The following is a 17,220-nucleotide window of genomic DNA, read 5'->3' on the forward strand; positions in this document are numbered from 1 at the left end:
TATCCGAGACTTTCCTTCTCCTACGATGATCTTTCCAACTTGAAGAATTTACAGATCTATTACTACCCAACTTTAATAGAAGTAGTATTTTCTGTATTGCAGTTAAGATACTAAAGCACCTGGTATCTTGGTATAGAATAGACTGCTGAAGCACTGTGAACACAAAACGTTTTAAACCTAGCCACCTCTCTATAAGCACGTAGCCTGTACAACTGTGGCAAAGAACACATAATTGACAATGCAGGGTAAGTAAAAGGCATGATAAAAATGTAGACACCAAATTTCATTAAAACATACCGACCCATTCAAAATCTCACTGTAATAGTTCACCTGTTTTGCTCCAGAATAGCACTATAAGAATTTTCACTAATACAAAACTGATCTCATGTACAAGTCCTTTCATTTCTTACAACTTTTCCACATTTCCTTCAGAGAAAATACTTGAGATGACAGAAAGCCAGATTACAAACAAAGAATAAGAGTCATCAACATGACCTCATTTTGATACTAAAGCTAAACAGCGTATTTTAGTATATACTCTAGTCTATTAAGCTCTTTTTCTTCAAAAGTATAGTTTCTCACCAGTGCTGGTAGGAAACAAAAAGTAAAAATAAATAAAATAGCACAAATGGGTATGGTCAACCTATAGTTTAATTGAAAGCATACGAAAACCAACACAGAATAAGCTAAACACCGATTTGCTAAAACCCCTCACAGATGAAAAAGCCCAGGAACCAAGAGGTAACGATCTACATTACCACATCTTAAGGTTACTTCCTATTTGTATTTTTGTGCCCAAAATAGGAAAGACTGGGTGCACCACAGATGAAAACTTGTTCAGACAGACCTCATGTGGCACCAACAGTATTCTCTATTGGCCCTTTCAAATTTGATTGAAAGGGAAAGAATTTCAGTCTGCCTCTGGATGAACTCACAGTGATAATACCTAAAATGCAGGAAAAAACCCTGATGGAGGTTCCCCAGAAGTTTATCCATAGGTGTGGAATGGAAGGAGTGTACAAGATTGCATTTTTTTTTTCTGGTTTTACATAATTTATAATACTTTAAACACTGGTCTCATAAATATAATATGAACACTTTACACATGCCAAGCAATTAAAAGCTTTCCCCCAAAATTTTTAGGTCTTATCAGAACCACTGGCAGCATCTGTTTTTAGTCAGTAACCACTTAATTTACTGAGAACTACAACTAGGTTTTCTTCAACCAACATCTTAATATTAAAAAACTTGTAGGAACAAAAAGACACCTCTAAGCATATCAGTTTGCCTTAAAGTGATTAAAGTCAGCATGAAAAAAAGATTGTCCGTGGTTTAAGATCTGTTGCTCATGTCCCCACCCCCCGAGCCTATCATCTTTAAATAAAAAGTGCAAATGGGATTTGGGGACTGGATGGACTGATTTGCGTATTATTTGTCTCCAGTTGCTTATTCTGTAGCCACCTCACATCAACTGTCCCATCGTACTTTGGATTAGCTACAATTAAATTTAAAATAAGGCTCACTGAAGAAAAGGAAGAAATTACATCTAACTTCCAGACTCCTCCCACCCCTAAGTCCCACAAAAGTGCTCATTTCCCTTTTTACCAAAAAAACCCTAAAATCTTTATTACAAAACTATTAAACATTTCAGTTCTACCATCCATATAGTCACCTTCCTTTCAAGCAAGGCCAAAAAAGTGATGATGGATTCCCTTTGAATGCAAGAGATACTACACTTCTTGTAAGTAAACAGGCTGACAATACGATTGCAGTCTTTTCTGCGAGTGTAGAGATGTCAGATGAACCGGTCCATTTTTGTGGGACCTCAGGTACACAAACACCAGCAGATAAAGATCTAAGACTGATAATATAAACGCAACATGAACTATTAACTTCCCAGACCACCTACTGTATAAACAAGTCTGATTTTCTAAGGAATCAGTCAACAGCAGCTGCGCTTTGTCACTGATGGCTGCCTTCTGAGTTTGAAGCCCTTACCACTAGACGCGGGGTTGGTGTCAGTTGATGGAATTCTGCGACCTACAAGGAAGCAGAAAAAAAATGTATAGCAAACATGATACTTGAAACTAATCCTAAGCATTCAGTGTATGTTTTGTATACAAAACTGTGTCTTCAATTAGTCATATGGCATTAATGCCAACATTCCTGCGTAACAGAGGACGGCAGTTAACAGTCTATACTATGTATGTGAGAGGTATGGTTCCACAAAAGAAAAGCAGAGGCAGTTTTAAGCTAGCTTTGCAGCATTTACACTTCAGGCTAATCTAGACTTGGAGAGCTAAGCTATAAAAGCATCCAGAGAATATACTCTGCAGAATCCAATACCATCTGGAGTATCTTCATTGAGAACTACCATCTTGACCTGTATTTCCACAGTAGGTCACCTGCATCAGGCTTAGCACAGAAGTGCTTGTAAAGATAGCTGCTTTAGTCATCTAAACAGTCTTTAAAATTGACTATTCCTGGTTGAGCATTATTTTCTGAGGAGGATTTGTGATTTTTTTTTTTTCCACAGTTTATTCAAGATCAATTTTAGAGAGCAACTATTAAGTCAGTAAATCAGGAAGCTAATCTATAGCACATACTTTTTACATCAGCTTCAATATATTCAACTGCTTATAAGGACTCTTTTTTTTTTTTTTGTTAAGTCTAATGTTTCTGTAGTTATTCAAAGCTAAACTGCAGTGCACAGACACACAAATGGATTGCTGTTTGTCCTCTTTTCACAAACAGGCCAACACACCTGCACACTGGTGCTGCTGCCTGAAATATATCCTGCAAATAATATTGCATGAAATTCACTTTGGAATACTGTCTGCTTCTCATTCACACGAAAAAATTGTCATTGTTGTCCCCACCATGAATGAGATGGAAAAGATTTGCAATTTAAGTAAAACAACCCAAGGTATCACAAAAATACTTGTGGAAAATCTACACAACAGTTGCTATTTCCTACGCAGTAATCTGGCATTTACGAATTCTTGTATTTTTGAAAATGCACTGGTTTAGACTAAGTACAAACACTAAGAGTGAGAACTTAATTCCTTTTCTCAGCTGTATAAAAGTTTTGATCTTCCTCATGCCATTTCCTTTCCCTTTTATGACTTTGGAAGTACTAATTAAAACATTCAATGACAGATACAGTAAGGTGACACTGACTTCTGACATGAGTGCCCTGCTTGCTATTTATCCAGCAGCATCACAGTAGGCTTAAGATCTCTAGATGGAATATTTAGAGGTCATTAGATGACCAAAAATGTATACAGGTCATTTTGCAGTTTGTATTCATGTCTGATTGTAACAAATTTAAGTCAGTATACTCTCATCTAAATAGCACAAAAACTAATACAGTAATCAAATTTCTACTTGAACTTCTTCCAGAAGAAAGCACATTAACTGTTTAAATACTTACTAATTTCTATAAAGAGTTCATTAATGTTTATTGCATTTTTCGCACTTGTCTCTACAAATATTGCATGAATGGAATCTGCATAGTCTTTAGCATCTTTTTCCATGACTTCTCTGGAAAAACAAAGCAAAGAAAAAATGGTGAATGAAAAAAAAAAAGCCCATTATTCAAAATCTTAAGGGATAGACTAAGCTTTAAGTGTCTCATTTAATGAGTATTTTGTATTTTACCTGTTTGGCATCACAGTGCTCCCTCATCCTGAAGTTGACACTCATTCTTTATTCTATGCTGTCTCCCTGGCTGGGGTATGAGCATCACTGAAGCACAATCATAAACTAAACAAGGCCTTAATCCATCTGACAACATTACAGTGGAGTTTGTTTCTTGAGTGCTCTAAGTGCAGGTCAGCAATCAATCATTAGGGCGTGCTTTATTCTTCACACACAGACCAGTTTTAGATGTACTGAAAAGATCCTAAAGCATTAGTTCCACTAATCCAGAGGACATCCTACAGCTGTTTACAAAACCAAGTATATCACAATACTGCACAGATCATTAGTATAGATCACAGATCATTTACTGTACATGAAGCATGAAGACATAAGTATAAATACAAACATATTTAGACTGAGCACACAACAACAGAGCCAAGAAGTGAAAAAGTTATTCTGCACCCCTAAGCAGGCAAGTTGATACTGAAGTATGTTTCCTTAAACAACGTGAAAAAAACAAACCCCAATAGGTGGGGAGAGGGCTGGACTATACCGTGTACCACTTTACATACAATTTCTAGAAAACATAAGCTACTTTCAGTAACAAGGGACTTAAGATACCAAAAGCACAGACTCAAATATTGCCTCTGACTAAAGTACAAGGAATTTGCTCTTTAGCTTGAATAGCAATGTTTACATAATATATGATGCCACCTAAGAACCAAGAAATAAGCATGTGAGACTTAATATTGTATGCCTTATTTGTCTTCTAATTAATTTTATGCCATATTTCCTTCAAGACACAGGCTATTTCTAACAAGAGTTATTAGAGCACACTAGATAACTGCTATATATTAACAATTTGTAAAACTACACCAAGAATCAACTTTGTAGAGATTCTTTAAACACATAACCATCTGTCTCCTTTGAGACACCAGCTATGGTACCTTTTCCAATGAAATCTAAAAAACAAGAAGTTTGCACACACCTTCTTTCTGAATTTTGGCTTATTTAACCAGGACATCAATAAAAAAGGGTATCTTTTGTTTTTAGTGCATGCCTTCTTGAAAGTTTGGCTCTTCATAAAGTTTCTCAAGAACTTTTCCTGCTCCCTGCAACTATTTCAGCCACAGCCAGTTCCACCCCAATATTTAAGCAGGGAAGAAAGGCACCTGAACAAGCAAGTCAGAAAAACCTACACAATGCTTTCCAACAGGCTTGATGTTTTCCTTAACAAAATGAGGTGCTACAGACTGACAGGGGTACTTCTCATAAAGTGAGGTAAACAGCTTGTATTACACTGTAGTTTCACAGGCAGTTTAGGCTTGTGTAACTTGGCACTGCCACCAGAAAAGGTAATCCTGTCTCCCTGTAAACTGCTCATTCCTAACCCTACTATCCCACCTCTGTCATGCCAGCAAGTGTTCATGGTGTGAGCAAGACAAATACACTTGGATCAGTTTTCCTTTTTTTTTTTAAATGGTTAGTTTTAATCTGGATCCATTTTACAGCCTGATTTACTGTCCAATCACACACTTACACCAACACAGGGGAGGAAGTGGGCAAGACTGTCCAAGGGCAGACTAACCAAATCTTCTGACACTAGAAACAGCTCAGAACCCTTGTGAAACCACAATGCTAGCAAAAAACAGCTTAAGTTGCTCTAGACCTTTCACCTGCTCTGAAATCTTAAAATATTTAGCACTATGAGCTTAAGTGAAAACCTCCGAACTGTCAATGGTTATTTACCTTACATCATTAAGATCACACTTATTTCCTGCAATAGCTACAACAATGTTTGGAGGTCCATGCTGTCGAAGCTCTTTAACCCAGTTCTTTAACGTTGAGAAAGTTTCCTGGTGTGGGGAAAAAAAAACCACAAGGAATTAAGAGTCAAAACATGCCCACAACACAAAAAAAAAAAACAGAAATCATAATGCTGGGTCAAGATCAAATTTCTTACCTCTTTTGTGATGTCATACACTATAATGGCTGCTGCTGACCCTCTGTAATACATTGGGGCTAAAGCACGAAACTGAAAGACAGACACCATACATTACGAATCTGATCTTCCACTGACCTCCATAATTTCCTTATTATTATTATTATCATTGAAGAAAGTGAAAGCTAGCTTTAAGGCTCACATGAGTGGAAAACTTTTCTTTACAATTACAGAGAGGCTGTGCAGTAGAGTACATAAACTTCCATGAAAGTATTGTTTTACAAAGGCCAACCAATAAATAGTTTAGGGGTCAGCAGCACACCTACTACAGAAAACAGGAAGCCAAACTTGACCTTATTTAAAAGACTGTAGATTATATACAGACACAAACCCGCAGGATATATGCTGAACTTTAACCAGCAAGCAAGGGGAAAATAGTCAAAATCGAACTCACTTCTTCTTTAAGACATTCATGCTTTTGGACAAAAAGTAATTTCAAGAAAACTGGCATATATTACTGCTGATTTGAAATGTTCAGAAGTTGGTGTCAACCTCTAGCCCCATGAATCAGCCATGGCACTCTCAAATGCTAGAAATGTTGGTTTCTTCGTGATCTGATTTATGGCTTCAGGGATGTCACTTTTTTCCTCCAAACTCAAAAGTTAGAAGCACGTTTAAAACTAAAAACTGCAAAAGCCCACAACCATGTGACCAGTTGCAAATAGAGCTTTAAGGAACACGCTGGATAGTAAAAGGCTACAGTAATTTTATTGTAATTTTCAGAATTAAATCTACAACAGCAGGCATATTTGGTTGGTATTGCATTTGCAGGGTATAAACCAGGCCTGTACCTTTGCCTGGGCACAGGGGTTATGAATCCAGGACTGAAAAGTGATAGAGCACATGATTAAGTTGCATGAAAAATATCAATCAAGCATTCTTAAAAACAGTGGGATATTCTGCTAATTTAAAAAGAATGAGACAACTAATCTAGCAACCAAAACTCTCAGTCAAAGCACACAGTAAACTGCACGTACTGCTTTGATGTAAGCATATATGATTTAGAGCTTTTGCGCATCTTATTACTCAGAGTAAAAATCATAAATAGAATACAGTTTTTAATAAAGGATTACTTGGTTCTAATAAAATACCAATTTCCTTTTGCTTAGTACAGTTCAACTGTACTTGCAAAATCTTGCTCTAAAGCAGAATTCCAGACCATTTAAATTTGGCTCTCAAATTCTATTTTGAAAACAGGATTTTGAACACAAAGTTCAGAATATAAAAATATTTAGTAGTGGGAAAGGGAAACACAGGCAGGCATTCAGTTCATGTTGGGCCATAATACCTCTCTTCCTCCTAAGTACTAAAATGTAAAGGGAAACATATTTGGTAAACCACCACTTGGACTGGTTGCAGCCTGGCTTTTTGATTATTTGACTATTTATATTGGGAATAAACCAACTTTCACTTGCTGATTTTGTATTACTCTCATTTCCTGCCTGCTAACACTTAGATACTTTTTTCCACCTAAGAGCAGTCAGCAGATAAAATACATTAACAAAACAGATGTTACCAGAAACACTGAATTTTCCTTTTGCTATTTTTCCAAAGACTTCAGCTTGCCCTCCAGCCTCCAATTTGTGTTTTGACAGAATTATTAAGAAGACATAATGTAATTATCTGGAGAAACTATCACAACTGTTAGGGAAGAAGGCAAAAATCCTAATTGCTATAAGGAATCTCCTACTTTGCTCAGTATAGAAGAAATGAGAGAATAAATAAGGGATGTGTGTGTAGGGAAATGAGCTATGCGAAGTGAATGATGCATATTTCCACCTTTGCAGTGAAGCTAGCCAGCCACTCCTTGAAGCCATTTAGAACAAGGGGTTGCCCAGTGTAGTGTAGTGTAGAACTATTTGCTGCTGGGCTTTTGAAGTGGAAAATAACAAATGCTCCTCAAGAAGCCAGGACTACAAATTCTGTGCATTACACATCACAGCTCAGCAGAGACATTTTCATTCCAAGAATGGTGTGGACATTTTTGGTATTCCAGATCACCAGGGATGGGATCCCTTCGATAACTCGTTGTCAGATGTGTTGCATGACCAGAAAACTGTGCTATACATTTCAGGGCAAGGCAGTTATATAGACCATTTGTGACAAGCAGTTAGTGATAGTGCTGTTCTGTTTTGGAGAAAGAAACATCTATGAAGATACTGGCATCATTTCAAAGTAAATATCCTAGCTCCCATATTTCACTAGTTTCTTGGATATATTGGGGCCTCACAGTGACTCCTCTCAGGTGTGGAACATAAGCTTCATAGATATCACAGCTCTCGGGTCAGAACCCAGGTACGACATCTTTCCTTTTTTGATTTCAATAAAGATACCATGCAACTTGTATGGAAGAAAATTAGAGGTATCACTCATAGTCTAAAAACAGAAAGACAAGGAACATGCCAGTCATGTACAGATACACTTCCTCAGATTGTAGCATGCTGAATCCAAATTAGGGCGTTCTCCCATTGCTTGCAAATACAGTTAAAGTGAACGGGATGGAATGCTAATATGGAATGGATGTTTCCTGCCAAGTTGTGGCAGGCAAGTTTATAAAGCTTTCCATTTAAGAGTACCAGCCTCTCAAAATTCATACTCTACCTCTCAGAAGACTCACATTCCAGCATTAACATTTCAGAATGGGCTAGGATGTTCACTTAAGCTATTTACAGCAAATGCTGACTGACTGCTAGTAATGGAACGGCTCTGGTATTTCTGATAACATGGATACTATTGGACATGCTCCTGCAACACATCCATGACAACATAAGTTTGCTTTATATGGTGCTGCTGGAAGGAAATAAATTGTCATTCAAAATCTAGAGCACTGAAATGCAATACAAATATATTTGAGTTACTTTCTAGCCATCAAGGCTGTTATCAAGCTAAAAAGCTAGCATGTCAGTTCCATCAGTACTCCAGAAGCTCAAGTGACTCTGCACAAGGATGACTGAGCCTTTACAAGTTTGTGGGTTTTTGTTTTTCTTGGTGGTGGTAGGGGTTTTTTGTTTTGTTTTGGTGGTTTGTTTTGTTTTGTTTTTTTCACTTGGGCTCTCTGAGCCCTAAAACAGGCATACTGTTTCTTGAGCCAATCTTGAAAAATAGTACAGCTGCATTTAGCCAGTTGTTATCATAAAGTAATTACCCAACCCGATCAAACTGACTTTTACTGGGGACATCTCTGGTGTCTACCTTTGTTACAGTTAGCTCACATCCTAAATAAACTCATCATGAGTAACTGACAGTTGCCAGTAGTTAACAGTCAAGAAACTGCAAGAACAAGCACTGTTAATACAGCTACTATAATTTCTACCACTGTTACTAGTAATCCATAAAGGTAACTAGCAAGCAAAGTTTTCCTTTTAAATTCTAAGTAAAAATCATGCAAATTAATTGTGATTTCATTTGACTAGTCATTTTCTTGAAAGCTTTTGTTGCCTCCCCTCAGAACTATGCATGCTGCAGAGATCAAAACCCCAAGCTGCTAAATTAAAATTTAAATTTCAAAATAGGTTTCTTGACATAGCATCTAACACTATCAGATTTGAGAAGTAAAACTTTACAAAATAATAAAAGATCAGTTATCACCCAAAAACATTGCCTGACACGCTGCTTTTGAAAGCCTAAACCCACATCCTACTCACATTAACAACTCTAACACTGAAGCTAACAGAATGCGTCAGCAGTTGTATATTCTTCCAGAATCAGGGCCTTACTTGTACTATGAAACATGATTATTCATTTCACTTTGATTCTCATGTTACCAGTTGCACTAGCTGCAGTTGAATGTTTAAAATCAACCAGAAATGGTACTATAGGCAGCTGCCGGCTTCCCCCCTTGCCTTGTTTTCTGTTGAAATGCCACTCTCAGTGAATCTAAACCCAGTCCTGTGTTTTATAAGCTCCTCTTAGGTAGTCATCCTTAACTTTGTACTTTAACCATGATAACAATGAAAAATAAAAACATATTTACAGCACCCGTATCTTGATAGAAACCTGTACAGAAACAAACATTCTAACAGATGTTCCTAAAACCCAATCACATTGTGACTTTCAGGGACAGGGTTGAAAAACAACCCAAACTCTAGCCAGAACCATCACCACAAATACTGATTCCACTTACCCGCTCCTGTCCAGCTGTATCCCAAATTAGGAATTTATGCAGCTCATTTTGATACTGTACAGTCTTGGTCATAAACGAGGCTCTGGAAAAAAAATTACAGCTTATGCTTTTCAGAATATAATACGTTCTTAGAACATTACCACTACGAACTTTTAAAAAGGTTTATACTCCAATAAAAGTGCTTCCCCCCTCCCAAACTGATTAAGATTTTCATGTGTAAAGGCTGAAATTAATGAGGCAAAGGGCCTCAGAAGATGAAATTTCCTTTCACAGGATGAAATTCAACTAACAAAAGAGAAGGAACATGAATGCAAATTATAAGCTTTTATTGTTCATAAGCTTTTGATAAAAGTAAAGGAGGTATGACCAAAAAAATCAGAAAGGTCAGCCTTTTTAACAACATTCTTCCTCAATGGAGGAATCATGATAGCAAATCACTTGAGTGTATAACAGAAGCTTCCGGAGGGAAAGAGATCAAATCCTTCCTCTTTGTACCAGCTTTTTCTCTCTGTACTAACATTCAGATAAATGCTGGGAAGTCCATACTCGGGAGTAAAATATGGGAGATTCATATCACTGCTGGTAGGTGTTAAGAGGACAGAGAAATCAACAAAGAGTAACTTCCTTTTTGTCTGCACTCTGTATAGCTCCCAAATCCTGCCTGTCATTATATACTTCAGTCTGCAGAGGCTCTTGCACTTCCAGAAGACAAACAAAAAACCTCTCTTCCTATGCTCCAGCTGCACCCCCCCAACTTCTAGATGCTTTACAGTAAAATATTGCAAAATATTGTAGAGTACTTTTGGGCTTTACTTGACCTGCTTTACATCAATCAGTGTATTTCCCACACGAACAGGAATTCAGAGACCTAATCTTTTACAAGAGGGAGTTCTTTGCTATCTCTGTTACCTGTAGGCACATTTTTTACTAGAAATGCCACACACCGAATTCAAATCCTTGTAGAATAGGAACTATAGGTGCCATAATTACTTTAAGCATGAGAGATCCTATGTTCTGGTCTTGAACACCTTTTGTATGCTTAATTCCTGTCACTTGAAAATCGTGCAGACTTTCAAACTTGTTCTACTGTCAGTTTTGGACAGGATGCAGGATAGGATCCTGGAGGTGACCAGTACTGGAGCTTCTTACAGTACACTAAGCTTGCTGTAGAGTCAGAGCCAGACAGCAAGAGTCTTTCAGCATGTTCAATAACATTAAATACCAGAGTCCAAAACTCTGAACTTCAGTTTATCTTGGATCTTTAGTACCATGAGGGCATAGATTTTAATGATGTCCATGACACTTTTGTAATTAATACAGCTGGAGTCTTTGGACATGTTTCAATGGAATAGGAGGTCAAAACACCTATTTACATTTAAAATAAAGAATGGGAGCAATTACACAATGCTTTCCCCTGTTAAGAGGTAACCTTCTCAAGCTCAGATGGTTTGCCAAATGGTACATCAATCTCCAAAGCTGATTACTCTTTTAAGAAGCCAAATATAAGGTTGCAGCATCCCTAAAAAGAAAGTGTCTAATTGCAATGCATTTCAACACAGTTAACTAGATTCCGTATTTTAGCAATGAGCAACGGAACATACAGTGACAGGAGTATCTGTTGTAAAGCACAGCAAAGACTTTCACTTCGTTAAGACTGCTGCAAATTAAGCATTAATTCTGAATTCTCTGGCCAACATGGAAATGATTTCCCAAATCATAAATTCTCACTGAAAAGTTCTCTTACTTGGTTCTATAAACCAAAACATTCCTGTACAGTCAATTTGAACTGAACAGCTGTATTGCTCTAATTCGCATCACAACTAAACATCCCAAACAGTAGCTGACAATAGAGGTTAAATGCTACTTGAAATTCTTCGACAAGTGGAAGCTTTCATTGTGACACATGTCAAAAAAAAACAAAAACAAAAACAAACAGCTCAAAGAAACCACTTTCGGGTCAACAAAAGCCTCCAAACCAGAGCTATCCTCAATGAAGCTATCCTTGACAACTTCTAGTAAGAAAATAGGCATTATCCCTACTAAATTTCCTAGCTGCTTCTCCCAGCCAAGTAAGCACTATAACTACATGAACAAGATGCACATGAAAGTAGTTTTATACTCATTCATAATTTCTTTTTGATGCTATAATGAAAGACCAGGTATTCTGTAGTACCTAGAGATATATGCTGGTCAGGCAAAGCAGAATGTGTCCTCAGCATCCTGAAAAGAAAACACTGCAGAATTCTGACAAGGTTTCTACAGCTGCCCATATTTGAACTTGAACGATGAACATTAATGACAACAAAGTATGATTGCTCAGATAATTCTAAGAGGAATGGAAACAGGACAGGAAACATAAGATAGTATCTCACAAACTCAAAAACACAGGAGTAGACATAGAAACTTTCTCAGCTTTAGTTTTGTAAGATGATCTAAAACTTGCTCTCTAATCCTTACTTTGTTCGTTCCACCTCCAAGTCTCAATTGGGAAATAAAAACAAGGTCTAGAAAAAGTCTCCAAATTAATTTGCTTAAAACTTTGGGACTGTATCTTATTGGAGCTTCACACAATCCCTGCATTTGGGCAAGTTTTGATTTATTTACACTACTATAGCAAAATACCAAGATACCAAGTCCTCAGACCAATTATTGATTCAGTTGAGAGTCCTAAAAGATATAGCTTTTTAGTCTGTCACGTCAAGAATGTATACTCATCCCAGTACTGTCATTAAACCCATGAAGACAAACTCTATTCTACGCATTAGCCTCATTGCCACAATGGCTAACACCTTCTAACAGCACCTTAAGTTACTACACAGTATCTGTCACAGACATTCCCCTGGGAAGACATGTCCGTGTGATCTCTTTGGGTTCCTGCCTTTATACAGATAGATAGTACATTGGAGGAAGGACCAAAAAAAAAGAAACAAAAATCAACCCCCACCCCACACAGTCAGAAAACTACCAGATTAAAAGAAACTGACTTTGGAGGGAAGACAACAAGCAGTCTCAGCCCTTCCCTGGGAGTAATGAAAAAGAAAAACCACCACAAAACCCTCTCCTGAGTTTTCTCCAGATTATATAAAATTCTACTTTGCCAGGATAGAAGCACCACAGATTACAATCTTTGCTCTACAGCTTTAGACAGTCTTGCAGACATGCAGACGCTAAAGCCACCAAGCACCGTATTTTAGAATTTAGAATCTGAAAGCAGACGTGAGGAGGCTGCAGTTCACATGTGACTGGAGACATGATGCAAATTCCATACTGGGTTACTCAAATGTTCAACACATGTAGCCTAGCTGCGTGGTGACGTATGCCTAACTACAGAACAGAACATCCCAGCCAAATAAACAGGCACCTTTCACATTTGCCAAACCTAAGTCTGTGTTACCATACCTGGTCACCTACTAGTTAAGCAGACTTTAATCTCTTCCTCCCCCACCCCCAGGAACTGCATGCATGAACACAATGGCTGACTTTGGGCCACTGTAGACACCATCCATATTAGCCAACTATGTAACAGACTCTGTTTTTAAAACCAATTTTCAAAACACCTCAGGTAAACAACCGGATCTTTCAACAGCATCCACCTGAAGAAGTTTTGCTTGCAGTTGATATCACTGTGGGCAGCAGGTCTGAACTTTCTATACAACCTGAACTTAAATGTTAAGACAGCCTGCTGCCCTGCTTAGGCAAACAGCAATATGATGACTATATACACATCAGTTTCATGGTCCTCCAAAAAAAGAACTTCTACATGTATTTACACTCAAAAAAAAAAGAGGTGGGGGATGTAAAGGGGGAAGAGAGACAGACATCATGGGAACCACATTTTTTTAGAAGGACAGGATGAGGCACAGCTGATCTTTATCAGCAGGATCTTTTCTGGTCAAAGCTGTAGTACAGCCTTAGTAGAGCCTGTGCGACACCTGAGACAGGAAGTTGCATTGACATCCCCCACACACAATTCTCAGCAGCAAGTGAAGTCACGTCCTCCTGTAAGTGAGGAATTACTTCTGAGCAAAACAGCCCATAAGACACTTGCAAAACAAAAAAGATGGCAAAAGAAATAAAAAGATCTAACCACTCCAAGAATTCCTGATGCTCACCCTTCCTTCTATCCACTGGAAGATTTGAGCTCAGTAATATCGCTACTCTGAGGTGAGACCAATTGCATTAACAATTTCATTATTTACTTATGAGTGTGTGTATTGCATATAGATGTACAACATTTGAACTAATTCATGAAGAGAACTACAACCTGAATTAGTATTAACTACCTTCAAAAACCTAGAAGACTTGTTTTTGTAGTTGACTCAAAAAAAAAAAAGCCTTAAAAATTATCATGTAGTTGCATAATAGACGTTGAAATTTAAGAATAGTGCATGAGAAAAGCATGTTGTTCCCTCAACAGAAGCAACTATAGTGTAATTTATTCATAACCCAGGACTCCCAGCAGGATTTTGTTAGCTTAGATTAACAATACAAAATGGGTCCAGATCTTACACATAAAAATGGAAGCTGCAGGAGTGCCAAATACACTCCTACATTTCCTAAGGTAACTCATGAGCTAATTAAGGCTGCAGTCACATTTATTACCACATCTAGCTGCCACACACAGAGAATCCTCAAGTGATCTATTCAGGAGGTACAAATATATATTCATACAATTTGGTTTTATTCTTGAGTAAGTCACATTTACTTTATTTAGTTTCTTACCCTATTGTTGGGTTGATGTTGGGATCAAAACTATCTTCTACAAATCTCCACACGATACTTGATTTGCCCACACCAGTGTCCTTAAAAAAAAAAGAACAGAAACAGTTGAAAGAGACATTAGTGACTATAAACAGATGATTCTTTTTCTCCTCAAAACTTGCAATGCACTGTGCATGAATAACACATTCCTGCAGAGAATCTCAGAGAAGTTAGATTCTGAAATACTTCAGGCATTATATTCATTTAGGAGAAAAATTAAAGGTCTCTGATAAGCTACAGTTTTCTAAACACAATTCTTAAGATGTTTTTATGAAGGACTATAAAAATCTGCATTCACACTTATCATTTATTCATACTTTTTTTTTTCCCAAAGCTATGCACAAATTGCATTTGCATAGGAGTAGGGAAAGACCGTCTACCACTTTTAGTAAAATATACAGCAATTGAGTATGGTATTCCATGTTTGTAAGCCAATGGAGCACATTAAATTATACAAGTGTGACACAGGCATTTCAACCTCTGACTAATGCTGTCCCACCCTGCTTAATGAAAGACTTGAAATTTCTTCTGTGACACACCTGCAACATGTTTCTAATGCAACTCTACAGAACTATAAATGGTAAAAGAGGAAACATAACATGAAAATTCTGGGTCATGCATGTATTTGCACTACTGACTCCACAGTTAAAAAAGATACAAAGAAGGCGTATTTAAGAGTGAAATAACTCAACAAACTATTAGCAGTAAAACTGTTCTCAATAGCAGCTGGACACTTTAAATGGTCATTTAACTAAGACAGATGAAGACAAACTTTTTGCTTTACATCTCCAGTCATTAAGATATTAAGGAAGAAAAAACTGAGAAACTGCTTCATTAAAAATCAAGTTTTACGCCATTCATGCATTTTCTTGAATCTTCTGAATACTGCAGTAAATTTGGATACAGTACGTAGGCTTGCATTTATCTTTTCAAGCTGTTTTACTCTCAAGGAAAAGCATATTATCTCAGTTGTCTCTTTTATAATGTTTGCAGTCTTAATAGGCAGAGCAAATCTTAAAAAGAGAAACATAGATGCAGTTCTTGGCTCCAGGAGTTCAAGGACCACCTTTCCTGGGTGCTTATTCTCCTTTTCTTACATGATGAAAGGTTTCTCAGGTCGGCTGAGCACAAACAGTAGCTAGTAGTTACCCCAAATGCCTTCATAACATGAAGAGCACAGAAACACGTAATTTTCCCTCTGAAGGGCATTTAGAAGCAGAAAACAATTCTGTCAGTCATACTCTGTACAACACAGGATTCAGATACAGGTGGAGACAACTCCACCTACTCAACCTGAGGCTCTCCGATGAAGCCCTCAGACCAAACCAAGTCAACACACAGCTTTATAGCCTTGATTTCTTCAAACTTGTACTTCGGTTTGCTTGATGTCTCCTTCTTCCACCACCTGCAACACTTTGAGCACTTTCAAGCCTACATCTGTTGTTTAAAAAAAAAAGTTCAGGCCCCTCCCCCTCGAGTTTGATATCAGGTGCTTTTATTTACTTATTTTGGGAACTCCAAGCCCGAAACAGCTCGCGAGGAAGAGGGAAACATACACTGGATGTTCGTGCTTCCCCTCTTTTCTTCTTTTAAAGGAAAACACCGAAAAAGAAAGGCGCGCTATTTACCTCTGGAAAACGCCTCCCCCCGTGGAGGGGAAGGTCCTTCCGGCGCCCGGTCTCGTCAGGGGGACGGGGCCAGACAGCCGGGGAGCGCCGGCAGCTGCGGCGGGGGTGAGGCCCGCCCTTCGCCCGGGGAGAGGACCCCTCGCTCCAAGCCTCTCCGGGGCTTGCACAGAGGCTCTCCACCACCAGAGAGAGCCGCTCAAGCCAACCCCTCAGCAGGCGCCCTCCCTCCCGCCGCCCCCGGCCCGCGCCGGGGCCCCGCAGAGAGCCGGCCGCGGAGCACTTACCCCCAGAAGGCAAACTTTCAGCTCCCTCAGAGCCATGGCCGGACACGCTGCGCCTTTAACGAGCGCCTGAGATGCAGCCCAGAACGATCATAGCCTTTCCCGAGGCACGCGTAGACCCAAGGCCTGCGGGGGCAGCCCCCCGCCTCCCCCACGCCGTGGTTACCAGTAAACCTTCCTCCTCAGGCTCCGCGGACGCGCCGCCATCTTGGGCGGCCCACCGGAGTCACCTGACTACACCCCCCGCCCGCCGCCGCCGCGGTTTTCTTCCCTCTCAGGAGGCGACGGCGGCTGCTAAGGGGCGATTCGCCCCCCCGGCGGCGGCTGCTTATTAAACTGGTGGCGTTTCGTCTGCGCGGGGGCTGACCCGGGGGCAGGAAGTACTGGCGGCTCCTCCCTTTGCCCTCCCGCTCCCTCCTCCTCCTCGCCCATGTCCATTCCAAGATGGCCGGTAAGTGGGGCCGGCGGGCGGGCGGGGGCTGCTGGGGCGGCTCTCCTGGGGCTGCCGCCGTCCTCGCTGCAGCCCTCCGAAACCAACCCCCCGGTATCTCTCTTTTGTTTTTGTTTGTAGGGATCCCTTTGTATTTTGTGGATTTGCAGGATGACTTAGATGATTGTGAGTAACTGTTTTTTATTTTTCTGTTCCCTATTTAGGCCCTCCCCTGCTCTCTCACCCCGGGGTCCTTCTGTCGCCCTCTTTCCCTCTCCCCGTGTTTATCCAGGTTGAAGTGAAGGGAGGATTTTGAGGCTGTTCGTACTGGTAGGGGAAGGTTTATAGGGCGT

General features: G+C 39.3%; 2 protein-coding genes across 6 annotated transcripts in view; one reads left to right on the forward strand and one right to left on the reverse strand.

Moving 5' to 3' along the window:
- Positions 1–633: 633 nt before the first annotated feature.
- RAB22A (RAB22A, member RAS oncogene family) lies at positions 634–16,813 on the reverse strand. The gene is made up of 7 exons (XM_068416399.1): positions 16,441–16,813; positions 14,490–14,569; positions 9,768–9,849; positions 5,606–5,677; positions 5,392–5,498; positions 3,434–3,543; positions 634–2,040 (listed from the first exon to the last, which is right to left on the reverse strand). Exons 1-7 carry the CDS (start codon positions 16,474–16,476, stop codon positions 1,943–1,945), a joined length of 585 nt encoding a protein of 194 aa, XP_068272500.1. The 5' UTR covers positions 16,477–16,813; the 3' UTR covers positions 634–1,942.
- LOC137672279 (serine/threonine-protein phosphatase 4 regulatory subunit 1-like) overlaps positions 16,318–17,220 on the forward strand; it is a 51,937-nt gene continuing 51,034 nt past the window's right edge. For 4 of the 5 annotated variants that reach the window (XR_011049557.1, XR_011049558.1, XR_011049559.1 and 1 more), the window contains exons 1-2: positions 16,318–16,888; positions 17,009–17,053. Coding sequence is in view for 2 of the 5 variants with exons in the window: in XM_068416397.1 (XP_068272498.1) it covers positions 16,882–16,888; positions 17,009–17,053 (52 nt within the window). In the remaining 3 variants the exon portion in view is untranslated. The remainder of the gene's footprint in view (positions 16,889–17,008; positions 17,054–17,220) is intronic. The other variant, XM_068416398.1, reaches the window with a different exon arrangement.

The sequence above is a fragment of the Nyctibius grandis genome, chromosome 19 (assembly GCF_013368605.1).
Source record: "Nyctibius grandis isolate bNycGra1 chromosome 19, bNycGra1.pri, whole genome shotgun sequence".
Classification (NCBI taxonomy): domain Eukaryota; kingdom Metazoa; phylum Chordata; class Aves; order Nyctibiiformes; family Nyctibiidae; genus Nyctibius; species Nyctibius grandis.